The 25,823-nt window shown below is 49.0% G+C and overlaps 6 protein-coding genes across 17 annotated transcripts; 1 reads left to right on the top strand and 5 right to left on the bottom strand.

Annotated features, from left to right (window-relative positions):
* Window positions 1–743: 743 nt before the first annotated feature.
* LOC119126356 (sodium channel protein type 4 subunit alpha B-like) lies at window positions 744–10,627 on the bottom strand. 4 transcript variants are annotated; one of them, XM_037257575.1, is made up of 29 exons: window positions 10,316–10,626; window positions 8,271–8,454; window positions 8,005–8,142; window positions 7,798–7,916; window positions 7,453–7,542; window positions 7,250–7,378; window positions 7,091–7,176; window positions 6,681–7,017; window positions 6,457–6,598; window positions 6,200–6,397; window positions 6,094–6,133; window positions 5,789–6,024; window positions 5,646–5,717; window positions 5,482–5,574; window positions 5,042–5,407; window positions 4,757–4,949; window positions 4,551–4,693; window positions 4,412–4,481; window positions 4,174–4,328; window positions 3,915–4,088; window positions 3,722–3,835; window positions 3,388–3,660; window positions 3,240–3,293; window positions 2,992–3,129; window positions 2,751–2,855; window positions 2,393–2,663; window positions 1,636–2,224; window positions 1,351–1,495; window positions 744–1,280 (listed from the first exon to the last, which is right to left on the bottom strand). In XM_037257575.1, exons 1-29 carry the CDS (start codon window positions 10,411–10,413, stop codon window positions 1,095–1,097), a joined length of 4,938 nt encoding a protein of 1,645 aa, XP_037113470.1. In that variant the 5' UTR covers window positions 10,414–10,626; the 3' UTR covers window positions 744–1,094. The 4 variants fall into 4 exon arrangements, with proteins under 4 accessions (XP_037113470.1, XP_037113471.1, XP_037113468.1 ...); XM_037257576.1 differs by having other exon boundaries at window positions 5,789–6,133; window positions 6,681–6,744; window positions 6,829–7,017; XM_037257573.1 differs by having other exon boundaries at window positions 5,789–6,133; window positions 10,316–10,627.
* A 245-nt stretch (window positions 10,628–10,872) lies between these two features.
* si:ch73-366l1.5 (FILIA-N KH-like domain-containing protein) lies at window positions 10,873–14,560 on the bottom strand. 6 transcript variants are annotated; one of them, XM_037257607.1, is made up of 4 exons: window positions 14,301–14,559; window positions 12,476–13,367; window positions 12,064–12,172; window positions 10,873–11,242 (listed from the first exon to the last, which is right to left on the bottom strand). In XM_037257607.1, the coding sequence occupies exons 1-4, from the start codon at window positions 14,502–14,504 to the stop codon at window positions 11,128–11,130; spliced, it is 1,320 nt and encodes a 439-aa protein (XP_037113502.1). In that variant the 5' UTR covers window positions 14,505–14,559; the 3' UTR covers window positions 10,873–11,127. The 6 variants fall into 6 exon arrangements, with proteins under 6 accessions (XP_037113502.1, XP_037113503.1, XP_037113504.1 ...); XM_037257608.1 differs by having other exon boundaries at window positions 12,064–12,169; XM_037257609.1 differs by having other exon boundaries at window positions 12,064–12,163; window positions 14,301–14,558.
* A 290-nt stretch (window positions 14,561–14,850) lies between these two features.
* Window positions 14,851–17,211, bottom strand: jmjd6 (jumonji domain containing 6, arginine demethylase and lysine hydroxylase). The gene is made up of 6 exons (XM_037257625.1): window positions 16,794–17,211; window positions 16,142–16,530; window positions 15,770–16,056; window positions 15,464–15,599; window positions 15,178–15,313; window positions 14,851–15,105 (listed from the first exon to the last, which is right to left on the bottom strand). The coding sequence occupies exons 1-6, from the start codon at window positions 16,920–16,922 to the stop codon at window positions 14,974–14,976; spliced, it is 1,209 nt and encodes a 402-aa protein (XP_037113520.1). The 5' UTR covers window positions 16,923–17,211; the 3' UTR covers window positions 14,851–14,973.
* A 107-nt stretch (window positions 17,212–17,318) lies between these two features.
* Window positions 17,319–19,417, top strand: LOC119126380 (zinc finger protein 628-like). The gene is made up of 3 exons (XM_037257633.1): window positions 17,319–17,851; window positions 18,313–18,633; window positions 18,745–19,417. The coding sequence occupies exons 1-3, from the start codon at window positions 17,524–17,526 to the stop codon at window positions 19,155–19,157; spliced, it is 1,062 nt and encodes a 353-aa protein (XP_037113528.1). The 5' UTR covers window positions 17,319–17,523; the 3' UTR covers window positions 19,158–19,417.
* Window positions 19,418–19,512: 95 nt separating this feature from the next.
* casc3 (casc3 exon junction complex subunit) lies at window positions 19,513–23,595 on the bottom strand. Its single transcript, XM_037257586.1, has 12 exons — window positions 23,377–23,595; window positions 22,900–22,924; window positions 22,772–22,827; window positions 22,500–22,703; window positions 22,091–22,239; window positions 21,858–22,019; window positions 21,007–21,749; window positions 20,756–20,926; window positions 20,575–20,673; window positions 20,326–20,498; window positions 20,033–20,220; window positions 19,513–19,941 (listed from the first exon to the last, which is right to left on the bottom strand). The coding sequence occupies exons 1-11, from the start codon at window positions 23,566–23,568 to the stop codon at window positions 20,074–20,076; spliced, it is 2,121 nt and encodes a 706-aa protein (XP_037113481.1). The 5' UTR covers window positions 23,569–23,595; the 3' UTR covers window positions 19,513–19,941; window positions 20,033–20,073.
* A 249-nt stretch (window positions 23,596–23,844) lies between these two features.
* Window positions 23,845–25,721, bottom strand: LOC119126385 (methyltransferase-like protein 23). Of its 4 annotated transcripts, none has more exons than XM_037257645.1 (5): window positions 25,472–25,719; window positions 24,713–24,817; window positions 24,417–24,654; window positions 24,256–24,340; window positions 23,845–24,191 (listed from the first exon to the last, which is right to left on the bottom strand). In XM_037257645.1, exons 2-5 carry the CDS (start codon window positions 24,794–24,796, stop codon window positions 24,023–24,025), a joined length of 576 nt encoding a protein of 191 aa, XP_037113540.1. In that variant the 5' UTR covers window positions 24,797–24,817; window positions 25,472–25,719; the 3' UTR covers window positions 23,845–24,022. The 4 variants fall into 4 exon arrangements, with proteins under 4 accessions (XP_037113540.1, XP_037113541.1, XP_037113538.1 ...); XM_037257646.1 differs by having other exon boundaries at window positions 25,487–25,719; XM_037257643.1 differs by having other exon boundaries at window positions 23,863–24,191; window positions 25,121–25,717.
* Between the last annotated feature and the right edge of the window lie 102 nt (window positions 25,722–25,823).

Raw genomic sequence — 25,823 nt, 5'->3', positions numbered from 1 at the left:
CGCCGGCGAAAAACAACCAACAGCACGTCAGCAATGTGCTCAGCGACATTTCCACGTGTTTGTCTCAGAAACGCAATGCCGCAGGTTGACGATTCGCTTCCCTTTGGCGATATCAGCCTCGGGCAAGTAAGGACGCCATACATCGTCGTCCGTCCGTCCACCATCATTGTCTTCTGTCCAACCGTTACCGCCATCATCACAATACTTTCATTCTTAATTTGAAAATAAAACCGGAAACAGCGATTCCAATGCAAGTTGGCTAGTATCGGGGCAATAGTATCGGGGCAATAGTATCAATACGTAACAATCTTGTAACTTTCCCGAGTCGAATCAGAGTCAAATTGAACAGTGAGAAGTTTTTTGCTGAGTCACTCTGGGTAAGCTGAGCTGAGCTCCATTTCCTTCTGGGAAGTTTCCCATGACAGCTGATTGTTTGGACTCATCACGGTGACCTTCACGTTGCGTCAATATTCACAGCCGTCCGACAGCCGATACAAAGCCTTGCATTTAAGCAGCAGCGCCCGCATTTTGTCTCCGTGGTGACGAGAGGCTGTGATGAAGGCGACCTTTAAAGTGGCCATCAGGTGACCTTGATTTTCCAGGACTGGAGTTAAAAAAATAAACTGCCATTTCACATTAGCTCGAATGTGCAAAAAAAGTCTCCAAATGGCTTCGGCAAAACAAAGCATAACGTAAAATGTATTCATCGTTCATTAATTGATGAAAAAGCAAGGCTCCAAAAGTTGGTGGTAAAAAAAATCTTTTACTCATATTCATCCCTCCAATCATGTCAACAAGAAATTAAACATTGTAGTGCTCACATCTGTTTTGCCATAATATAAAATGTATCTGCTGTTTAGTAAATGTATATACCGTCTTGTGGTGAGGCTCCAAAGTACAAAGACTAAGCTTAAGTAGGATACACGATTAAAATGGTTAGTATGATACGGTTAGTAAAATACTTCAGGTTAACATTTTGTTGATCTGAAAGCGTTGAAAGCTGGTGCCCTCTAGTGGTCGGAGGAAACCTCTACACAGACCACACGACAATCAGAATGCGTCAAGTTGTCACTGCACATTGTGAGGGGTACACCTCACGCTTCTACGTCTCCATTTTGGGCTCCCGTTTGGACTGGCGACTGCGCCGCGTGTTTCCTGTACGCTCTCTGGATGACGATTGCGGCGTCATCTTCCCGCTTGTTAATGGCTTGATGGCGGGCCTTGAACTTCTCCTCCATGCTAGCTTTTAGCTTATCCCTCTCTCCTGACATTCCCTGCACCTACACACACACACAAATGGAATTCTCAGCAATGCAACTTGAAAAGCACCAACAAATGAGATCACATGACCTGAGCAGTGAGGGCCAGCAGGAGGTCCAAATAGTGGATCTTGTCTTCAGGAACCAGAGGCAAATCCATGTTGCTCACTTTGATTCCGTTGGGTTTGGCGATTCTCAGCGGCTCTTTCAGACTGTCACAGAAATCTGACAGCTGGCTAAAAGGCAGTGCAAGATCATCAGCTAGCGTCAGCGCTCACAGAGAGCTTCATCTCAACAATGTGTTGCTATCTTCTTATTTGTTTCTTAAAGTGAAACTTTAGTTCACGTGGACCCAATTTGGGCAGCTGGAACTCACCTGGAGTGAATCAAGCCTGAGGCGTGTGGGTCAAACCTCTCCCACGTGTCATAAAACATCTCGCAGAGCTCGTCAATGCTCTCCTCGGCGGCCATATTGAATTTTTCCAAAATGACGACGATGTACATGTTGACCACCACCAGGAAAGACATGATCACATAGGATGTGAGGAAGAGGATGCCCACCACCGGTCGACCGCAGTTTCCCAAGTACGGATCGCAGTCCGGCGGCTCGCTTATGATGGGCAGGAGCAATCCGTCCCACCCGGCCAACGTCGTCATGGTAAACATACAGATGAACGCGTTCCCGAATGTCTCAAAGTTAAACACGTCGTCCATCAGAGCTCTTTTCTTCACATAAGCAAAGTGTTGCATGCCAAAGACGCAGAAGGTGAACATGATGAGGAAGAGGAAGAGCCCGATGTTGAAGAGGGCAGGAAGTGACCTCATCAAAACATAGAGCAGCCTTCGGACTCCCTTTGCAAAACGGAAGAGATGAAGAACCCGGAAGGTGCGGGCCAATCGAATCACGCTGAAGAATGGATGTGTCAGGATAAAGTATTTGTTCAGCACATCTTCCAAGAACAATCCTGGAGGATAAAGAAAGTAACAGTGACTCTAATGACTTCACTGGCGGAGTTAAAAATTACGCTTGGATCCCCCAGGTGCAATGGCCAGATAATTAACTTTTGGGTATTTTCCGATTTTTTCAGGATTTTTTCCAACACCCCCGTGTTATTTTTGTGTCATTGACTTACCCAAAATGAAAAGAACAACCAGCACAAAGTCAAAGATGTTCCATCCAAACGCAAAGTAGTGCCGTCGGAGCGCAATGAGCTTCAGCACGCACTCGGCTGTGAAGATGACGATGATAGCAAAGTCGATCCAGAAGATAATCTTGATCTTTTCCATGCTTTCGTCCCGCGTTCCCACCATCAAGACCAGCACTTGGATACAAGCGACCACCGTGAACGCGATATCGAAGAAGTCTTTGGTCACGAGGTCAAAGAGCAACCCCTGAATCTTGTTCTGAAGATGGACACGGCAGAAAAATGCATCTGACTAAAACTATGTATCAGGCTGTGTTTGTCTAGGTAGAAGAGGAGTTGGACTCACTTGTGGCCGGGGAACAGACCTCTGGGTTTTCTTCTGGCTGAACGCCTTCAGGGAATCGTACAGTGTCATCTGGTCCTGTGTCATGAAAATTCCCGTTGCTCCCAAGTAAAAAAAAAATTTTTTAAATTAAAAATCAACTTAAACGAGAGCAAGAACACAAAAAGAACAACAAGGCAAGTGTGTGTGTGTGCGTGTGTGTGTGTGTGTGTGTGTGTGTGTGTGTGTGTGTGTGTAAACCTATCTTGGCCTTCTGCCACTTGAGGTGCTCAATGATAGTGCTGATGAGGAAGTTGAACGTGAAGAAGGAGCCCAAAATGATGAAAAAGACGAAGTAGAGGGATGTAAACATGTTGGCCTCATACTCCGGCTGTGACTCAACCTGTACACTCACACGCAAACACACACATACACACACACACAGTGAGCAATGTATTCAAGCTACCTGCTAGTTACTCGAGTTTTAAATGTTATCAGCAGACGTCGACTTACTTCTTTGGAGTCCATTGCTGATGCCATTAAGTCCAACCAGCCTTTAACAGTTGCCTGACAAAAGCAATCGATCAATCAATCAATCAATCAATCAATCATAAGGATAGTCGTTGAGATGATGAGCAGATCTAGCAGACGTCGGACTGACCACGTGCAGAAGCGAGAGGAAGCCCATCCCCACGTTGTCAAAATTGACTTGGGGATTGTGCCAGCGGACTTCAGAGTAGTTAGATTCCATCAGCATGAAACACTCCGTCTTGTTGTTGACGTCTTGCATTATCCAAGTGCTGTTGACGCAGGAATAAAATCTCCCGGCGAACAAATTCACTCCCATTATGCTGAAGATCAACCAGAGGGTCAGACAAGCCAGCAACACGTCCAAGATGGCCGGGAAGACTCCGAAGAGTGTTGTCGCCACCACCTGAGGACCAGAGAAGAACTTGTAGACATTTTGACCAAGTTCTGTCCTGGCGTCCACTCACCTTTGTGCCACCGAAGCGAGACAAAAGCCTGAGGGGTCTCAGAGTTCTCAGAGACGTGAAGGCTTTCAGCTGAGGAATGCCCAGAAGGGTAGCAAATGTGGAGAGTAGAGATATCTGGCGGACGACGAGAAAAATTCGCTTGACGATTTCTCCATCGCTTTGCTAGCTTGACATCACGAACGCGCGCGCTTACGAGCACAACGAGGAAGTCGAGCCAGCACCAGGCGTCGGTGAAGTACTTTTTGAATCCACCTGCGAACCACTTGAGAAGCATCTCCAGCACAAAGATGCATGTGAACACGTAGTCGGCGTATTCCAAAACGCTCCTGAGCACCACTCGCTTCTCCAGATAGATGTCCTCAACGGCCTGCGCTCCAGACGCGTTTGTCACCGTCAATATTTCAATGACGCGAGAATGACTTTTTGGGGTGTAACGCGAAATCGACATTTACCAGAGCGCAGCTGCTCAGGAAGATTACAAAGGTCACAAAAGCCTCAAAATATTTGTGATCAACCACTGAGACGCACATTCTCCTCCAGTTGGACCAGGTTTTGAGTCCTGCCGGACACGAGTCCATGTTGAGGACTGGACAGCAACGGTAACACTCTGAAAGACACACACAGGCGGTGATCGGTTCCTGTTTTGATATGTAAACCTGCATGTGTGTGTGTGCGTGTGTTTGTTCATACGGTCACAGAAGCACTGGGCAGGTGTGTCTCGGTCGTCGGGTTTGCGCAATCCCGCTGCCGAGTCGCCGTGCTAGCAAAGAAGAAATTTCTTCTGAGCACCTGTTGCGATCTCATGATGAAGACACATCAGTGAACTTACATTATTTTCTTCATCAGCATCTCCATTTGCAGATGCACTTTTGAAGGCTTCATCACAGGTCTTGACTTCAGATTCGGGCTCTTCGGTGTTTACGAAAGTAAGTGCCAAGAACTCCTTCTGGTCCGGCTCATCGCTCTTAAGACCTGACAGTGAGATTCTGCATGATGGCCCGCAACAGAGAAAGCAAACAAGAAATTGGTTCCTACCAGGAGGATTCAGATTGGCCTTCCATCCCGTCTTCTTGCTCGGATGCCCCAGGACCTGGGACTTTACGCCCATCACGGCCCGGCGGATCCGGTTGAGGGCCTCCTGCAGATTCTTTTGTGCTTCTACCTCTGAAGCTGTCTGATGATCACCGTTGGGTGATTTGATCAACAAGGCCAAGAACAGATTCAAAAGCTGCAAGATGGCCAAGACATTAAACAATCCTTGGATTGGTCAAGATAGTCGAAGAAGATCTGGAAAATTGTGTGTGCTCTTTGGTGACTCACCGCCAGCTTTGTGACCACCACCATAGTCGCGTAGAAGATAAGACATGCAGGCTCCCCTGCGACCTGCATGCAATCCCACATTGTCTCAATCCACTCTCCGCAAAGAACTCGGAAGGTGAGGAGGAAGGCGTGGATGAAATCCGCCATGTGGTAGCGAGGAAGTGAGCAGTCTTCTGAGATGCGACACACATTTTCTTCGTAGTTCCTTCCAAAGATTCGAAATCCCATGGCCGCAAAGATGAAGATGATGATGAGCAGAAGAAGAGTGAAGCGCCTCAGAACGCCCAAGGAGCTTCTGATGAGCTTGAGCAACGCGTTGAAGTTGGGCCACCACCTGGCCAACCTAAACACTCTCATCACACAGAACTGGGAAGCCAATCGAGCGAGACGCTTTATTGATCGCGAGGGAAAGACGGGATGAGTCAAGTGACGGAACTCACCAATCTTGTAAAGCTCAGTTCAGAAATGAACACCAAGTGCAACTCCAGCAACGTGATGACAGCAATGACCAAGTCAAAGATGTTCCATCCAACCTGGAATCAGAACTCTTGTAAACCAAACGGGCTATTTGCTGTCACGGTAAAGTGAAGAGCCAAATTGGAACCTGGAAGAAGAAGTAGGGACCCGTGGCCAGAAATCTTAGGCCCACCTCCACTGCAAAAATCACCGCGAAGACCTGAGAAGGTCCGTAAGTAAGTTCATTTGGAACTTTATGACGACGACTACAAAAAAAGACTCCGGACTGACCGGCACCGAGATAAAGAGCATATCCGCAAACTGATACGTCATGGGGAAATGCTCCATGGCCATGAAGGTGATGTTGAGCAGGAGGCACATGACGACGAAGAGATCGAAGAAGGGATCGGAGACGACGCGGTGGAGCAGCTGCTTAGGCCGGCAGCCGTCGCAACAGGTCCACTTGATGAAGATGGCGGTGAACGCCGAGCAGCACGGCGAACATGGCCGTTGCTCGTCCTTACGTTCTGAAAGCACAGCGAAATTGGAGAAAAAGCCAAAAATCGCCACAGGTGGTGTTTTGGGTGTGTCGACACCTGAACTCGGCTTCTCGTCGAGGCCACCGCTGCCGTCCACCTGCACACACACACGTCAGCTGAATTAGATCTGGAGCATGACTTACTAAGTTCCCCCTCATCTGACCTTCTCTTCCTTCTTCAGCGTCTCCACAATTTCAGCATAGTCTTTGCTCCTCTGCTCGGCCTCGGTCGTCTCCGCCTGCTTCTGCTCCACAAACGCCACGGCGATCACTGCCACAATCAGACTCCCGAGAGAAAAAGAGGCCAGCAAAATGTCCGCCAAGAAGTTGATGGTGTAGATTTTGCCACCTGAGTGCAATATCTGCAGAGATAAACCAAAGGTCACATGCTGACGTGATCCGGAAACGGACTTTCACTGACCAGTCGGAAAAGGTCCTCCCAGAAGTCCTGAGTCATCAATCTGAGTAGAGCCAGGAAAGCCCAGCCAAAGGAATCAAAGTTTGTGTAGCCGTAATTTGGGTTTGTTCCCACATTCAGACACATAAAACCGTCCGGGCAGGTCCTAAACAATCCAAAGTGGGGACTCGTCACCATGGTTCAGTCAGAGTTGAACGGCGAGCGCATCGTGTTCGCCATTCACGTACCCGGCAGAGGATCGGTTTCCACACAGCTGAGCTTCAGTGTGTCCAGGCAGGTAATAATAATTTGCTGTCAGACAATGCAGACAGGGGATATTTTCAAGCAGACGTGATGGAGGAAGAAAAAAAGAAAAAACAATGTTACGTTTCTTACCACCGTCGTTGATGTGGTCTACATACGAGTCGTTGCTTGATTGTATCAACACACACTTGTTCAATAAGTAGCTCATAAAGTTATGCAGCTCGAGCGCAGCGAGGACTATCAGGCACCCCAGGCTCAGGGCGATCACGTGATTCATCTTCCTCACCACTCGCGTGAGCGCTCCGAGTGTTTTCTTCACACCTGATGAGGTGAAATAAAAAAATATAAAAAATGAGGCTGGCAAGGGATGAGGCTAACACGCATGCGCACGCACTGGGTATGGCTGGGATGAGCTTGAGTGCTGGGAGGACTTGTAGGAATCTAGAAAGGCCGCCCAAATTGACAATTTCCGCCAGATATCTGAAAAGAGAGCACCTTTTTCTTCATCTTCATCATCATCATCATCCTCCTGGCAAGTGTGATTGCGCATTACGCCGTGCTGATGATCACCAAGTCCAGCCAGTTCCACGGATCCCTGAGGAAGGTAAACCGACCGACGCAGAAACCTCGAGCTGCAACTTTGACGAGCACCTCAATTGCGTAGATGGCGATAATAGCGAACCTGCTCAACCACACAAAGGCCTTTAATGGCGTAATTGCCCACACTCGCAAGGTGTTGACAAGTCAGTAACTCACTTGACAATCCTGGTCCACTCTAGAGGCTCTTGTACGGTCATGAACACGCAATTGGTCAAAATGGTTAGCAGGATAAAAGCTCGGAAAAAGGTGAAAGTGATTAAGAAACAAACCCACACAATGATAAGACAGACGGACAGCTCTGTGTATAGATAAGCCAATACCGCCAGGGGGCGGTATTGCGTCGCAAGGATGGACCATCCTTTGACTGTCATTTTAAAACTCAAATTTATAATCGATAGCTAACCCAAGTAAAAAGCAGTGTTTAGAATTGTAAAGAATAAGGAGTTGTTTGTGTCGTCGTGCTTTCTAGATACGATTTAACACCAGTGGCTTAAAGGATATGAGTGAAGGAGGATCTTAATGGCAGAGGTCCTCACATGGTTGTAAGCAGTCAGCATGTAACAAGCAGGATCTGCATTAAATCTGTGGATGACCTTTTGTCCATCCAGAACGATGAAGACCTGTAGAGACAACGCCAGAATAGATACTAAATAATATAAGAATATCTGCAGAGAGATGAAGTTCACCAAAGCGACAGCGTTCAGAGACCTTCTGTGATTGGTAGAAGGGATCCAGATCCTCCAGAGGGGTGTTGACAAATTCAGGGGATGGGTCCCCAAAGATGAAAGGAAGGGGCTTGCCACTCTCCAAGCCACCTGCTGGATTCTCCTGTGCTACTGTCACCTGCCAATAAGAGAATTCGAATTTTTGGGCGGCGGCTCAAACGGATTAGTGGCATTTCCATTCATTTCAATTGCAGAAGATGACTTGAGAGTGCTCAGTCAAGTTTCTTGAAGGAAAACTGCCAACTCTACCGAGATATTCTTGTCTTCTCTTTTCTGTCGTTCCTTTTCTTGGACTTCACGGCATCGTTGGATCTCCTTCAGTGAGCCAGGTGTAAAGTGCCTGAAGACACTCGTACCGACAGGGGGCAGCAGAGACACCATCTTGCTATTCTCCAACTGTGCCCGCAAAGCACCGTTACCCAGCAACATTTTCCTGTGTGGAAGTAAAAGGTGTGTGCACAAAAAGCGTAAAAAAACAATTGGGTTGTATTTTATTCATAAATGGATATTTTACTTGTTTGTGATGGTTTTCAATTCCAACTTCTAAGAGAAAACACTGACTAAAATTGCAAAAACTTTTACACTGAGGAATAACTGAGTATTTAATGAAATTACCACGTTGCAGGGGAAACCCACCCAGCAAAGGACAAACATGCAATCTCCACCCATGGTGCCAAATCCAGGTCCAAAAGGGAGAAAATCCTTACCATGTTTTGGCTTTAGCCACAGCTGCTTGTAAACAACCAGCAGGTAGGTGAGCTAGCTCTCTTGTTTACCTGTGTGTGATTAGTCGCTACTTTTTGGAACCGGATTTGACACCCCTGATCTCATAACCCGAAGGTTGAACTTGAGATTTGTAGCTTGGGGGGAATGCAGTTACCGTTTTTTTCCGTGTATAATGCGCCCCCATGTATAATACGCACCCTAAAAATGGCATGTTGATGCTGGAAAAAAGCCTGTACCCATGTATAATACAATGTTTTTTTTTTTTTTTTTTTTTTTTTTTTTTAAGTCCCAATGATCGTCACACACGCAGGGAGGCAATGGGTCCCATTTTTATAGTCTTTGGTATGGTCTTAACTAGGCTGGATGTATTTTTTTTTGTTGGCGTTGATTTCTCCGACTGCCCGTAAAGGCACCACCGCGATCAGATGAAAAGAGAGGAAAGTGACGTGCGGACATGTGAAAAAGGCGGCTCTGTATGGGAGAGACGTTGAAGAGGAATAAAAACACCCTTGGAAACCAAAACTTGCCCCTCGTCGTGACTCGGAGCCGCAACAAATGTTTCGGATTTGTGTAGGGTACATTGTGACAGCAAACGAGCAGGTGATCGAGCAAGCGTCTGATACGAGAGCATTGCGTTCGTATGGAGCGTGTTTGAAGTGAACAGCAGAGACGAAAGGAACAAGGCAAAGTGTTGTGAAATAAAATATTACCTGTAATACGCATTTTGTTATTTGCTGATTGTATGTATTAAACTATCACATTCATTGTCAGTCAAGAAGAGAAGAGGACTATTATCCCTTCTTTGACGAAATGACCAGAGCACAGTACAAACACACTATTGTTCTTGTAACGTGTTTTGTATTTAAGTCCTGTCTGCCCCTCGCTCACCGTCGGGCGCAGGCTCCTGTACCGCCTCCCAGAGGGCAGAAGATCAAACAAAGAGTGAGCTGGGTGACTCACATCACTCACAATCTTGGTCGCCTTGCGGGTGAGATGGGAGGTGTAAATGTCCTTCAAGGAGGGGAGAGAAGCACCAATAGTCTTACTAGCCGTTTTCACTATGCGCTGCAGGGCCTTCAAGTCGTGGTCAGTGCAGCTGCCACCCCAGACAGCAATACAGCTGGAGAGGACGCTCTCAATGGTGCCGCGGTAAAATGTAGTCATGACGGCCGTGTTACTGTCATGATGTCTGTTTGGTTTCTGTTCCTGTCTTTGGTAATGTCACCCTGTCTTTTTGTTCCACCTCTTTGTCGGTCAGTCCTGTTGTTGGTTTTGTTGTACCATGATTTTCTTAAAAAAAATAAAAAAATAAAAATTTAAAAAAAATAAATATGTAAAAACATTTGTACCCATGTATAATGCGCACCCCAGATTTTAGGACAATAAATTAGTTAAATTTTGCGTATTATACACGGAAAAAAACTGTAGCTAACAATGTGCAACTGTTTCAAAATATTTTGTGTACAAGACCAGCTCCGACTTAACTTTGCTAAAGCGGAAAACAGTACTTGAAAAAAATGCATACAAGGTTAAAATCTGTGCACGGTTGTTTACTGCATCCAACTCACAGTTCCGAAGTGAATGGCTTCAGTTGAGCAGCTCGCCTCACAACTTCTTCTTCCTCCTTTGAATTCCCCCAAATGTCCCAAAATGTTTTTCTTCTCATGGCTGCAGCTCACACTGTGCTCTGATGATACTCTTCAATATGGTCTGCTTCTCCACTCAGCTCTTCAGTCCCTTTCTGTACTTTCGAGTTGACCCCTGCCAAGTGTTCTGTTGCCACGGCGATGTCTCGAATCCTCTATGAGAATCTTTTGATAGAACTTTTGTATAGTGCGTCCCTTCATGGACCTCATAGAGGCCCCTTTTTTCACAAGCAGAATTCCTGCTTTGGAGCCAATTTTCCCGGAAGTATGTTGTGTATTGTTCCAAAACATCTGGCAGAAAGAAGAGCTTTGCTGTTTAACCAATGAATCCTTTTGTGGATATCTTGGCGCATTGCAACACAGTCTTGCGCAACAGGCTGATCCCTCAAGGCCGGCAAAAATCCGAAAAGATACGCACATCTGTGTGGGAAGCAGTCTTAGAACAGATGTGGGGAGAAAATATTTCGCCTCTTCACAAATGTTTTGCAGTTGCACTTTAATGTTAACGATCACATGACAAAACTAACCCGAGAAAATTAAGTCCAACTTTTGGTTGGAGATTTTATTAAAGAAGAAAAAAACTATTTGGCTTCTTGGCCCCTGCGTCAAAAACTTTCCGCTGCGTCCCTATTGTGAAATCCTGAACCAACTGTGGCTAATTTCATTTTTTTGAGTGTGGGGGTGGGGGGGGTCACGTGGCTTCCAACTGCCTGCGATGACTTTTTACGACGTGGTCACAGCGAGTAGAGTTTGAGCTGCTCCTCCATGTCGCCCTCCGTCACCTCACCCAGAGCTTCTGCGTTCTCCCTCAGGAGCATGAAGATAGCTGCCAGCTGCTCCTGTTGCACCCTGGGAGAACATGATGGATGGACGAATGGATGGATGGACAAACGGATGGATGGATGGATGGATGGATGGATGGATGGATGGATGGATGGATGGATGGATGGATGGACGGATACAAGGTTTCATTAACCAATGAGGGATTGCAAAGTGTGTCAAATGACCTTCAAAACATCAAGAGATATTTGCTTCCATTTGTCCGAAAGATCTTAAATGTTCATCCCGAACATTTTTTTTCCCAAAACCTGGATCGATAGAGGACAGGCAGTAATTCAACTTTCTACTTGTTTGCATAAAGTAATTTTATTTTCTATTTTCCCCCTATTGAATCCACTTTCAGCATTTCAAAATCATCACATGCTTTAGTTGACTCGTCTTCCGTTCGGTTTTGTCGAAGTCACGGATTAGCTGAAAGAAAAAAAAGAGAATGAATTTTTTTTTCGAGGCACAGAACTAGAACTTGACAGTTCGTTATTTCTTGTTGCTCTCTTTGGAAGTGGTCGACTGGCCCGACTTGTGCACGCAACGTTTAAGTTCCTCACCAGTGAGGCAATGCAGTGTGCAGAATGTGAATAATTGTGTCTTTGTATGCGCCACGAGATTGTAGTTTGCCTTTTCACGCAAGATGGATGAGATTCCAGCTCAACTTGATCTGACCCTAATCAGAACAAGCGCGAGATTGAAATGTGTTTTTCTTTTTCCACTTCACCACCAAATGGATCTTTGGCGGTTATAATCGTCAATGGCAGTGAACGAGATGATATGACAAAAAAAGCCTTCAAAACAAGTTACATTTTGTCTGACTTTTCAGGTTCCTACTCGCTGACCTTTGCTCCTCCTCCATCTCCTCTTTGGTCATCAGCGTCTCAAACTTGCTTGCTTTCTTCCCGGGCGTGAACGTCACTTTGTCGTCGTCGTCCGCCGCAGCTGCAACACAAGCGGGATATTTTCATGTAAGCCGTCCAGATGAGGCATGACACGGCAAGCTAGCAGATGAATCTCTTAATTGAATTACAGCCGACTAATTCTTTGGCCTGCCAGAATGAGAGCTTATGGTTTTCTGGGAAGCAACGACCGAGGAGGACACGCACATGCTCATAAGCTGCATTCGACTGCTCCAATTGTTTGATTCCCTCACTGAGTGGAAGTCGGACTTTTACTTTAACTTAACTTTTAACGACAACAACTCACACGTGAGAAATGTTGCTCAGACTTCTACGATCGTGTGAGCCTTCTTACCATTGAGCTCCGGTGCTGCATTAGCTTCGGGGGCTGGAGGCTTCTCCTGGTCAGATCTTGAGAGTGTTGCCAACACAGACTCATCCAGGGGGACCAGAACCTTTTCCGTCACAACCTGCAAGACCTCTTTAGATTCTGATTCCGACTGTAGCTCTGACACTGGCTTTGGAGCCGGTTCTACTTCTGGAACGACCTGAGCTAGTGATACTGGTTCAGAAACAAGGAGTACTGCTTTTGGTTCTGGGTCAGAGGGCTCCGCATCTGAAAGTTGGTCCAGTAGAGGTTTTACTGAGGATTCGAGAACATTATGTGTTTCTATGACAGGTTTTGGCTGAGTATCAGTTTCAGGAACTGGTTCTGGTGCTAAAGGTGTTTCACGTACAGGTTCTGGCTGAGTAGCAGTTTCAGGAACTGGTTCTGGTGCTAAAAGTGTTTCACGTACAGGTTCTGGCTGAGTAGCAGTTTCAGGAACTGGTTCTGGTGCTAAAAGTGTTTCACGTACAGGTTCTGGCTCTGCAGCAATTTCAGGAACTGGTTCTCGTGCCAAAAGTGTTTCACATGCAGGTTTTGGTTCTGGTTCAGGTCTTGCAATGGGTTCTGGTTGAGTGGCAGTTTCTGAACTTGAATGAGATGCTAAAACTGGCTTGGGTTCAGAAACTCTTTCTTCACCGGATTTGTTGTCAGGCAAAGGTTCTAAGACTTTAAGTCTCTGTGGTGGTTCTAAAAGTGTGTCTGGCATCGACGCTGCTTTGAGAACACATTCTGGTTCTGAAACAGGTTCTGATCCACAAACTGGTTCAGGGAGGCTGTCTTCTGTTGCAGAGGCAGTTTCTGTAGACTCTTGGACAGGTTCTGGTTCTTTTGCTGAATCTGCTTTAGGTTCTGGGACAGCCTAGAAAGACCAAAGACCAAAAGGTCAGTCTCAGCACATGTATTTTGATTCAAAAGCAGATGAAAAAGCAAAACAAAACGAACACTGTGCATTTAAAGGTCCTTAAATGGGCAGTGTTCAAACTGTCCATCTTGTCACTTGCAGGTCAGGTTGTGCTTGACAAGCTGCCACAGCCTGCTGCTGACATTGTGACGTCTTCAACATATGGCAGCTACAACAGTGCAAGCTGACAGACCCCCCCCCCCCCCCAATCCAAACGCCACAATGCAAAAGTCGTCATGAGCCAAGCCATTAAGCGAGACAAGCAGATGCTAAAGGCGATGTGGACTCTAGGGGGCGCCAAACAATAGGATGAAAAGTCACGTCAAACTCAAACAAAACAAGGATACTTGGTTTGGGAAATTAATTTGTGGATTTATTATTGATGTCAAGTCAAAAGGGAAAAAAATAATTAGACAATAATCTAAATCCAATAAGCGGAGACGTGAAAGGTGAATTCATTTGAAAGCGACTTTCGCAATGCACCTCCCCTGCTGAATTGTCTCGAGTGTACAGGTTGCTTTCTGTGTATTCAACAAACATGATCAAAAATCGCATGTTTTGTCCAATATCATTTAAAAGTTTAAAGGTGAGCCGTCAGCACACCTTTGATACATCCGACGTCACCTCGCCCAGTGTACAATTTCACTCCAAATTTAACTACGAACTAGTCCAAGTTCAATTAAGGCAACACAGCGCGTGCCGAGTTGTCGCATGTTTCCGCGTGGGAGATTTATTTCAAGTCTTAGCTTGCCAAGGCGATTAACGAATTAAAATAGGACGAGTAAAAGGGGAAGATAAGGTCATTTGTTAATCGATTACTTGGTCACATCTTGCTGAGATTTTAAAGTGAAACTATCCGCGTGATTGATTCAATTGAAAAAGAGGGACAACCTGATGCTGATCATCTCCAGACCGCCTGGACGGAGGTTCGTCGTCTGCGCAGGTGGCTGCGGAGGAGGTGGAGGCGGCAGTCGGGGAGGAGGCGACCGAGCCGGCCTTGCAACGGCGAAAAAGGACGGCGGCGGCCACCAGGAGGGCGAGCGCGGTGAACACGAAGACTTTAGGCTCCAATTCTAGCTCCACTTGACGGTCCATGACGGACTGACGGACGGGAGGGAGGGCGGGGGCGGGCACGCACCTGCGACGCGCTCTCTTTTGTAATCCCGCGTTAAGCGTCGGGAAACGCCTCCTGGCACACACACGTCCGGTCCCGTTTCAAAATAAAAATAAAGCGCTTTGCCCTTCCCTAAAATCCTCCACCCTTACCAGATGAACCAGCTAAGACTATAGTCACACACTAGAAAATTCTGTTGCCATTGTGAGGAAACACACTTTGTTTAATCAAGCTTGAGTGAACCCCCCCTGCCCCAATAAATAAATAAATAAATCACACCCGAGTGTGTACAGCGCCGCAGCCTGGCAGTGACGTCACTCAGTGCCATTTCAATCTTACAAAACATTTTATTGATCAACACAAATGATGTTTGACAAGGCACATGTGCTTCCTGGACATCTTTACGGTCAAAATTAAAAACAAAAAAAAGAAGGTGCGTCGATTGTGTCATCATCGCGATGAGCTCCTCTCTTTACTGAGGCAGTCATCGTGACCACGGGCGTCCCCGTTAGCCGTTGTGCCGCACGTGCGTCTCTTCTTCCTGCGGTGGGACGCCGCATCGCCTTCCGAACACGACTCGGCCTGCGGGCACACCATTGGAAAAGCATCAGTGCCTGAAGGAAGAAGCGAGCGAGCAACATCAGCATAACGCACGTCGGAGTTGGAGTCGGACGAGCTCGACGAGGATGAGGATGAATCGCTGGAGCTGTCGGATGCGATGCCCGTCGACTCCTGCAGGTCCACTCTGTCTGCCAGCGCCGCCAGGTCGGGTCGCTCCTGCTTCAGAATCCTTACCGGCACACACGCAAAACCAACATCTTTGTTAACATAACGCCTCAACCAGGTCACATGACTCGACCAGTGGTCGGACATGAAAATAATCTTTCTCGTCTGGAGCCAATCAGTGATGATGTCGTTGTGGAAACGGCACGCTTCTTACCGGTACCACTTCCTGGACAGCTTGGGGCGCCCTCGTACAGTTTTATGCCACACGATGGGGAAGTTGGTGGTGCTGGCAAAGTTCTGCGTGACGGCGATGGTCGTGTCCAGGTTGAGCACCACGTGCCACCAGCCGCCTGTTACCATGACAACCACAACATCAATACATGAGCCCAATTAACGAATATCAAAGGTTAGAATAACATAACCACAAAATGTGGCTTGGAACTTTTGCCTGCTTGACTTACTTAGCTCGTGTGTGCTCAACTACATGGTGACTAAAATGATCATTTGAGTTCCCACTGACCCGGCACAAAGACGGTCTCTCCGGGTCTCTGCAGGATCTCAAGCGGTCGGAACTCGGGAGGCCAGCCAGGCTGCTGCGTGCGAGGGTAGACCACGTTAAACCAGGTGATGGCCTCGTCCTGCTGGTTGCCTCCGTCCTCACGTGTGACTTTGATGAGGTCTCGGGGCGTGTTGGTAGGAAACAAGCACCACCTCTTATGGCCGTGGACCAGCGCATTCCAGGCGCTGGTGCCCAGAGGGTCGATGTGGATGCCGGTGCCGGAGCGAGCGGGGCCCATCACAAACCACCTGATGACAATACATTTATAAATTGATTAAATACCATCAACACAGCAGGCACTATGGTACAAAAGGTCCTGAAAGGGCCACTCGCCTGTAGGGCGGCCGCCGCTTTTCTCCAGCGAACTGAAAGAGGTCGTCTGTGAAGAAGACGGGCACCTGGTAGTCTTGCAGCAGTTTTCGTCGTTTGGCGTGCTCGCCGTAGCTACTGTCGAAGATGTACAACGGGCTGTCGTCGCGCGTGCTCTCCAAGTAATCCACGTAGTACTTCATCTTCATCTTAACCGAATAGCCGTCGTTGTCTTCACCGCATTTGAACTTCTGGTTGCGGTACTTGCGCTTGAGCCGCTCCAAGGTCCATTTTTGCCGCGCGGGCCACGACTCCTGACAGTGGAGCAGTACCACGGGCTTGTAGGGCCTCTCGAAGCGCTCGATGAACTGTTCGGGACTCAGACGTTGCGCGTCCACTCGTTCCACATTGTCCTGTGGCGACAAACGTGGACAAAAGCACACTTTCAACCTTCGCACATTTGGACGAGCCTACAGTGCTCTTGGCGCTGACTTCATCGTCTGTGTGCATGCTTGTGGTTGAACAGATGATATTATAGCACTAGTACTGTTAGGGATGAACAAGTGTTCGTTGGGTTGTGTGATGACGTTGAGGAAGATTCTTGAGAAGATTCTCGAAAGAGCGTCAGCGTGACTGTTAGCCTTTAGCTGAGCCTCGCGTTCTAATTGCCAGTTACCTTGACAGAGCTGTGCGACACGTTGAAAGTGTCATGATAAGCGTGCTTGATCCAGTCTAAAGAGTCCTTCAACTCCGGCCTGGCACTCCGTTTGGCCTCTTTAATCCTCTTCTTGCTCTTGTGGTTCATTCCTTCCTTCCTTTCAGCAAGCGTCGCTAACTTAGCAAGCTAACAAGGAGCTAACGCTTTGTGGGCTCTTTCGCTCCTCAGCGGAACCGAAATGTAGCGGACGGGCTAATTCCTTGATAAAAAGTCGAAACATAGCAAACGTAGCTGCATGTCTATTCTAATGACACTTAGGATGCTCACGTTTAATGCACCTGCATGGCAAGTAGGTAGAAGCTAGTTGCGTTAGCAGCAGCAGAGGCAAACAAAGTGAAACAATGCTATCGCAAGCCGGGGTCATCGTGAGACACGCCCCTCAGCACTTATTCGACCGCTCATTGGCCAATTCTCATATAAGGGGGTCTTCCTTCCGGTTCAAATATACATTAAAAAGTACAAATGTTGACATGTACAAATATTTTTTGTGGCGCTGAGTCACCTTTTTACAATTTTTGTTTTATCGGAAAATGTCGAGGCAGCTTTGCTGCTACCCAGTGGAAAAAGGAAAGAACTGCAACTACCTGCTGCCCTCGTCGACGCTTGTTATTTTCTTTTTTTGGGGGGTGGTGACCGTTTGACTTGTGCTTGATTAATACCAGAAAAACTCGTTTGTTTTGTTCGGTAAATGTCAGACAGGAATATTGTGAACGCGTTTGGAAGAGACGATTTCCGGTGTGTCAAGTGGTCGTTTCCGCTCCGACGAACGCTTCAATTCAAGTCAAGAAAGATGAGCCAAATCGGATACTCGAGCAAAGCTGACGTGCTGAGCGGCTACCTGACGGAGCGGCTCATGCAGGTGCTGCGGGACATCGTGGACGTGGTGGAGGACGCGGTGAGCGAGTACCGGGAAGAGACGCTACGAACGCGACTGGAGAACGAGAGCCTGCGGCGGCAGCTCGGCGATTTCCTGAGGCCGCCTGACGACGAGCTTCGGGCCCGGCCGCAGCCTCCTGGTAAAGAAAACGATCGGGCAATAAGCCCATGATGGGAGCAGCGCTTTAGTCTTTCCTAGAGATTTGCAGGAACGGTTCAAATGCATCTTGAAACGCTTTCGTAAAGTCTTGTTTACAAGCAGGCTGCACGTGACCTACTCATTCGGACATGACGTCATTTGCTATTGGATCTGTATTTTGGTGCTGTTGTCAAATCCATCACTTTCCTTGCTTATCTTAGGCACCTTACTCATGTCAAGCTTTTCCATTCAAAAGAGCACTTTGAAACAGTGAACACACCATTGTTACATCTCAGTTGGATTGTTTTGGCATAATGTATTTTCAGTCCTCCCTCAAACGTTTCCAGTTGGCATGACTCCCATTTCTGATCTCCCTTCACTGGCTGAGTTTGAACATCCCTTGGAAGAATGTCAGTTTTGAAAGTCACAACTTTCTGCTGTTTTTTTCTTCTGTGCTTTCAGGCTCCAGCACGCGTCTTGTTGCTTGTGACCAGGAGCGAGTGTGTGCCCCCAATCGCATCCAAACGCCCCCGGCGAGCACGTCCAAGCGTACAGGGGCCCCCTGCCCAGACGAGGCCTTACCCAAAGTGCTTGTCGTTCCAGCCCCGCCACTCAGAGAGGAGGCTCCCAACACTCCTGTCATCAAACAGGAACAGGACGAGTTGAAGGTCACGTCTCGCAAGAATTGTGCAGAGTTGGCCGTGGCCAGCGTGCACGTGAGTATTTCTGAGGGAAGGACTGACGTCAGCGTGGCGAAGGAGCAACAGCAAGCGGAAAGAAATGGTAAAATCCAACGAGCTGAGATGAGCGACCGCAAATGAAGGCAAAATCATTTGAAAAGCTTAAAAATTGTTTTTTTGTCTGCCAACATTTCCTGACTGCTGTTTTTTGAAGGCCAGTTTGGGGGGACGGCAGCACCAGGCGCCATCGTGTACGAGTGTCCCCGCTGCGGTGAGGTCTTCGCTCAGGCAGCCCGGCTGCGCCTCCACCTGGACCAAAAACGCAAGACATACGCCTGCAACTGGTGCTGCAAATCCTTCGCACAGTCGGCCGATCTGCGGCGGCACGTGCGCACGCACACGGGCGAGCGGCCGCACCGCTGCACCTTCTGCCCCAAGAGCTTCAGCCAGCGGGGAAACCTTCGGCGGCACGTGCGCATTCACACGGGCGAGCGGCCGTACAGGTGCGTTGTGTGTCGACGCACATTCAGTGACGGAGACACGCTCAAGAAACACGCTCGCACTCACACACACCACAAAGCGCACGACAAGCACGGCGGCGCTGTAAGCTTTGGCGCTGGCACGTGACTGACGTGCAGCTGTGTTAGGAATCGCGCCCAAGCTACCTTATAGTCATTAACAGCGGCAACACAAGATGGCTGCCCTCTGCCTACAGCCCAATTGTAAATCCAGGTTCTGCCAATTAGCATTTTTAAAACTTTAGCTGCATTAGCCAATAAAGTATTTGATAGTGACCAGTGTGCTGGGCATCAGGTCAAAAGTTCCTTTTTTGTATTTATTGATTTGCTCTTCAATGATCTGCGGTACAATAAAGGTTTCAAAATGTACTTGTCCAACCTGCTGAGAACGTTCAAGGTTCTGCCATGTTTGACAGCTGAGTTCATCAACTTCAAGCCGGTCAAGCGCAGCGCTTCAGGAGGCGATGGTGAAAAGTGGTTTTATTGGGGGTCACGTTTCACTGCTTAAAGACAAAATACAACAAACATAGAAAAATACTTCAGAAAGGAAATGAAAAAATAAACGAAACAACTACAGTTGCAACAGTTCAAAATTAAAGTGTAGACTCTCCTGTGACCAACAAACAAAAACAACAAATGACTACATTGCCATCTTGACTTTTTTTTTTTCCTCGCCATGTTTCCACAAAATCAAATGGACCGGAACCTTCCAAACTATTTTGTCCACAATTTTACTCTTGCCCGGAACATCACAGGCAGGCTTACGGCCATTTGGGGAACGCGATCGCATGACTTCCGAGGAAGGGAAGGCCACCGCCGTCCGGAGACACACGCTGGAAGGGGCTGACGGTCACATGACTCGCCGATCCAGACGGACTGAAGCTCCAGTCGGACTTGACAAACAAAAGCAATTAGGACGACAAGGATAAGTTAATTTGTGTGGAAATATTGCTTGAACGGTCACCTGAGCTGAACTGAGCTCACCTGCTTTTGTGTGCACCCGGTCCGGAAGGGGGCAGCGCGGGTCACTCGGAGGCAAAGGGCACTTCGGGAGGGGGGGGCTTAACGGTCACGGGTTGGGATGTGCGGCGGGGCGGCGAAGGTTTGGGTTGCGCCTGCTGCTGCATCGTGTCGTAATAGGTCACGCCCCCGTACGTCACCTGCGTTTGACCCTAAGCGCGGGAGGCACATTGTTAGTTTTATATCGGCGGCACATCTTGAGTTTCATGTCGGCGACGATGCGCCGTTTAGAGACGGTGAGCCCTTTCTCGCCGTACCTGAGGGCTCGGGTACATGGTGGGGTAAGGGAAGGTCATGACCCCTGGCGGTGGGTAGAAAGGTGGCGGCGGTGGCAGAAGTTGCTGCGGTTGCCCTGGTGATAGAGGTACAGGGGGGCCTCCGTAGAGTGCGGGGTTTGTGAGGGGGCCTCCTGATTGGTGGGGATGGAGACCTGAGGCGGTGACACACACAAAAAGCATTAAAAAAAATATTGAACATGGTTGAGCGCATTTGTATTGAAGATCTACCCGGATGGGGGATGTGCATCTCGGGCTGGACCAGCATGCCTTGAGGCGCCATGGGGGCCGGCCCGTCGCTGTGCGTGTAAATTGGTCCCTGGTAGGTTACTAAAAAACAACACCAGCGATTCATTTTGTTAGCAACTCAAATTACAATGAAGAGGAACGAAGAGAAAAGATCAATCCTAACTGGGCTCGTAGTAGTGGTTCTCCATGACACCCATGTGTAGCGGTGGCGCCTCTGCAACGCCCCTCTGCCTCTGGGACGAATAACGCTTGGCTCGGTTGGAGCTGCCCGACATCTCGTCCAAAGCCGAGAACGCCGACGGCCCGCCGGGGACATGCAAGCCGCCGCTCAGGCCTGCGGACGACAACAAACAAAGCAGTAGCACACCTCCTTGAGAAAAAAAAAAAAAAAAAAGGCGTTGTGTCCCGTCTCACCTCTTATCTCCGCGTGAACGTAGGAGGCAGGGCTCCGGTTCCACGTCTGTCCTGACACCAGACTCAGCCGAGCCACGTCCTGGTCTATCTCAGCCACGGCTCCCCCTGCCCCCGTCGGGCTCTTCGCCCCCGCTGCTGCGGGCGTCTCCACCGAACTCTGCTTGCTGCCCAGGTCGGTCGGCCGAGAGCGACTCCTGCGGGCCAGCGAGTACGACTTTCTCTCGACGGGTCGCTCAGCGGGAGGCGAAGCTTCCCGAGGGGTTGGCGACGCGTGGGACGGTTGGGCGGAGGGGGGGCCCGCTCGTTGTTCCAGCGGCTGTGTTTTCGACGACGTGCTCCGATACGGCGCGTGCTGAACGGATGGCGTCCCGCTACTCGGGAGCCGGGAATCCTGGCTAACTGGGGGGTCATCGGTCACCTTCACCCCACCACTGCGTCCTCCCCTGTCGGCCAGCGACTCGGGCAGGGCTTTAGGACCCGCTCTTTCTCTGGCGTGAAGCTGAGGAGCGTGCGATTCGCTCACGCCGTACTGGGGCTGCTGTGAAGGGAAGTGGGAGGGGCGGCCGCGAGAGGCATTGCTGCGCTGGCCCGGTGCAAGCGAGACGGAGGCAGGAGATGCGTGATGCGGCGGAGCGCCCCGGGCAGGACCGCCGCCTCTTCCTCCCCGATTGCTCTGCCAGGAGCGCACTGGTCGCTCTCCGCCCTCACGCCATCGCTGCTCTCGGTTGGGGGACACCGATGACCTGTGCACACAAACTAGACTAAGACAGGGCCCCCAAAGAAAAGCTCCCCCCACCCCAAAAGTTGCATTGCCATACATTTTTCAGAAAAGGGGGTTGTGCTGATTTTACCGTTGTCGGCGATGCATGAAGCCCCGTTCGCCGTTGCGGATGTCATAGCCATAGCTGGCGATGAGCTCCTCACGACTCTTGGGCGCTTGTTCCTCCTCGCGGAACTTGTCGTGCTCCCAGCGCCCTTCGTCCTTCCACAGCTTCCGGTTCCGGCCTTTGGGCCTGGACGGGGCAAAAGAGCATAAGGTGAGATGCCGTTGCCCAACGGAGCTGACCAAGCGAGATGCCAATACCTCTCCTCCTCCTGGGTGTGGCCTCTGACATCATGCTCGAAGAAGAGCCCCTTCCTGGGGATGTAAGCCGGGTTCTTGCGGTCCTCGTCGTCATCCAGCTGCTGGCCCGATTGCCCTCCCGCTTTGGTCTCCGGGTCCACGGTCGACTCCTGCGGGTCACTTGAAGTGAGCGAGTGTAACAGGAAGCATTTCTGCCGATTTCCCAAATGGCAGCACAGATGCCACCGAACTATTTAAAATGGTAATTGCAAGACCGTGAAAGCAACACATTTTTGTTCCGGGTGATCATACTGTCACTTGACTATTCCCGCCTGCTGAACACAGAAATGCTTCGTGCATCAAGTCCACTAAATGTCAAACCAAAGATGACGTGCGGTATAAAAACGAGTGAAGCGAGGGCGCCGCTAACCTGGCCGTCGCCGCTCTGCCGCTCTCCTGCAGACTTCCCTTTTTCCTCCGACTCCTCCTCTTTACTCCTCTCTTCGCTGTCTCCTTCATCCTCTCCCAGCGCCGGTTCAGACGTAGTATCGAGTGTGGAGTGGCCGGCTGCCGCAGCCGCCACCTGAGCTTCTTCTTCACTGTATCCATCCGCGTCCTCTTCCTCCTCCGCTCCCTACGCCAAGACCAAGTTAACATTTCCCCAGAGTCGAGCTCGCGACGGGATCAGTGTGGCGCCTTTACCTCAGAGTGGGAGGCATTTTCCTCCGGATCTGCGCTGTCGTAGTCCGAGAGGACGGCTGGAGAGTGCAAGTTGTGTCAAGCACCCAAGTGCAAACTGAAGCACAAATTAATGACCAATGAGAGCTTACCTTCTCCTACTCCATCTTCACTTTCCTGCAAAAGAGGAAACAAACAAACGTTCACGCCAAAATAACAAAGACATGTTTAAAGGTCCTGTGCCACAATTTACTCCTTACTAATCCTTAGTGTCCTTTTATAAACTCTTAACATCCTACCGACTTAAGCTTGTGGCCCAAGCAGACTGATTACGCTGAATCTTGGAAAGAAGTTCATAAAAAACAACGGATTGAAAAGAAACACTAAACAAAGTGACGTCACTCGCAAGGAACTGAAGCCAAGTCCCAAAAGTAAGCTCAATGTTGCACTCCTAGCGCTGTGCTTCATGGACACGTTTGACATCTTCACGTCAACTCCCTAACGACGACAGTTTCTCGGAAACAAGAACTGAAGTTGAAAGAAGCCTTTTGTCTCGCCATGACGACATTTGTCGCAGGGAAGGCGCCTGGCGGGCGCGCTAACGTTAGCATAAAGCTAAAAGCACTCACACACTCGGACTGCGCTTCCTCCTTCGCCTCGACGCGAACGGAAACGGTTTCCACCGGTTCCGGCTCTCTGGCGCTTCGGCTCTTGCTCGTCTGGGAGCCCGACTCACGACTCTCCGAGCCTGAAGCGGACTCGTCGTCATCGTCGTCGCTGTCCTGGGACGCGCGCCTCCTCCTTCGACGCCGGTCCGCCATCTTAGTTTCCACAGGAATGATGCTGGAAACGCACAGATGCATTGTGGGGGGGGGAAAACGACTTCTTCTTCGTCATCGGCGTATTCTTACGCGTTGCTAATTAGCGCCCCTAGCTAAACAAAATCGAATCTACTTGCAAATTTGTTCGAACAAGACTCTGTGGGAGTCGCTTGCCTGTCTTGTGTGCCGACACGTGAGTTTGATTCCCGCATGTGAAGGTGTGAATGTGCGTGTGTGAAAAAAGAAAAAAAAATGCCACTCTGTTTACTCCACACATTGGTGGGTTCCAGCTTGTATGTCACAAACGTGATTTTAATATCAATGTTTAATTCATGACATTTTGCATTTGACCGACACTTCTGCTTGCTCGTCGTCTCCATCATGTCCACTAAAGCCACATAGATGAAAACCAAACGTCACTGTATGTTCTGAGGAAAAACATGGAGATGGCCTTTCACGTGTCCTTGTCTGTCTTGAGCGTCATAATCATCATCTGAATGGTGTGGTTCCCTGGAAGATTAGATCCCGCCAGCTCAGATTTGTTGGCGTCAAACGTTTCCAGATCAACATCCACGCAGGCCAGGTTCCACTTGTGCAGCAGTGCCTCGATGCTCCAATCTGCACTGTAAGATGTGTAAACACATGATGTCAGGGACAGCAGGAAGAGGAAAAAGGAGGCAGACACACCTTCGTTCTTGGTATGTCACCCAAAACTGAGCCTTGGGGTTCTTTCGCAGAAGAAAAGCCACAGTGACCAGGATGTCTTCAAAATCTGAAACAAGTTGTTTGAGACACAAGTGGAAGGTGGGAAAGAGGAAGTACAAGTTAATCAAGCAGATGCGGGTTACCTCGTGGCTCATAGAAAACATCGGACGCCACGATTAAGTCGAGGGGGGGAAGCTTGATCAGTTGAGGTGAGACTTCCCCCCAAGTGAGAGGCAAGGTGACCACGTCATGCAGACCGTTAGCCTCACAGCTCCGTCTGCAGTTCTGCAGGCACTCCGGCGTGTTGGCGTCGTCGGACAAGAGGACTTTGGCGCCGCAGCGGGATGCCAACACGCCTGGAAGACTCACGCCTGCGCCCAGCTGTGGACGCAAAAACGTCATCATCATCGTCGTCGTCGTACAGGTCCACCAGCCTCACCTCCAGCACAGTCTTGTCCTTTACATCAACTCTTCTGCTCCAGATGTACTGAGCCAACACCACCGCACAAGGCCACACGTACATGCCATACTGCGCGTCTAGAACCTGTTAAAAATGATCCCAGAAGAATCGTGATGCTTAAAATGGGAACATATTTTCAGTTGTTATGTTTTATATAAAAAAATAAAATAACATGTTCTCTGTATCACTTTGTGGTTTTCCCTCGATACGAGGTGCGTTAGAGAACCGCGAGCAGAATGGGACATTTCAGACGTTACCAGATATTAAAACATAATAAGTGACGACAAGCAAGCAAACAACGTGTGCTTTATAATATGGCTCTCTTTAAGTAAAAGCCGCACAACTGCTTCGCTTGCGAACCCTGTTGCAGTCATCTGGGAGTTTTACCTCAGGAATGGACACACTCAGCGACTCCTGTGCATCTTCAAAAGTGAACATTTTCAGAGTCACTGCAGGGGTGTCGGGTCCTGTGTGGCTCGTCGTTTCCATAATTTATAAGCATAAGCATAAACGTAAGCATAATTTGGAGCGAATAACTTCAATTTGGCGCTTTCGATCTGTCTTTTCCGGTGTGGGCGGAGTCCAACGTTACGGTCCACCCCACATTGAGCCACGCCTTGAGCTGCGCTCTGCAGCCAAGTCTACTCGGTTAGTCGCAGTTATCTGCCCAAATTGTACGTCATGCAAGCACAACGAAAATCAGCAGTCGGTACATCACACCAGAAAGAACATTTGTACCGAGAAAAATGTTACACGTCAGAGCAGAAGCACTATCATGAAATTCAGCAAACGAGGCTTGCGGTGCGAGTCGACTCTGAAGGTGGTTCCAGGCTGAGTGAACAACTAGGACCAAGAGAGCTTTTCTCCCCCTTTTGCAATAAATAATCGAAGCCGAGTGTGTTGGATAGAAACCAAGTGGGAGGCGTCGAACTGAAGCAGTGTTGGTGCATTGTTGTGACGCCGCTTTAAACACAACAGGAGTTGCGCACTAAGAGGCCGGAAGTCATCGGTTGGCCCTTCAAAATAAGACCCAGCAGCCCGGTCATATGTTCGCATGTTACCTTGTGAGAAGGGGGCGTGTCCTCATGCA

The sequence above is a fragment of the Syngnathus acus genome, chromosome 8, assembly GCF_901709675.1.
Source record: "Syngnathus acus chromosome 8, fSynAcu1.2, whole genome shotgun sequence".
Classification (NCBI taxonomy): Eukaryota; Metazoa; Chordata; class Actinopteri; order Syngnathiformes; family Syngnathidae; genus Syngnathus; species Syngnathus acus.
The sequence above is the reverse complement of the archived record's forward strand: the minus strand, read 5'-3'. Positions and strand labels throughout refer to the sequence as shown.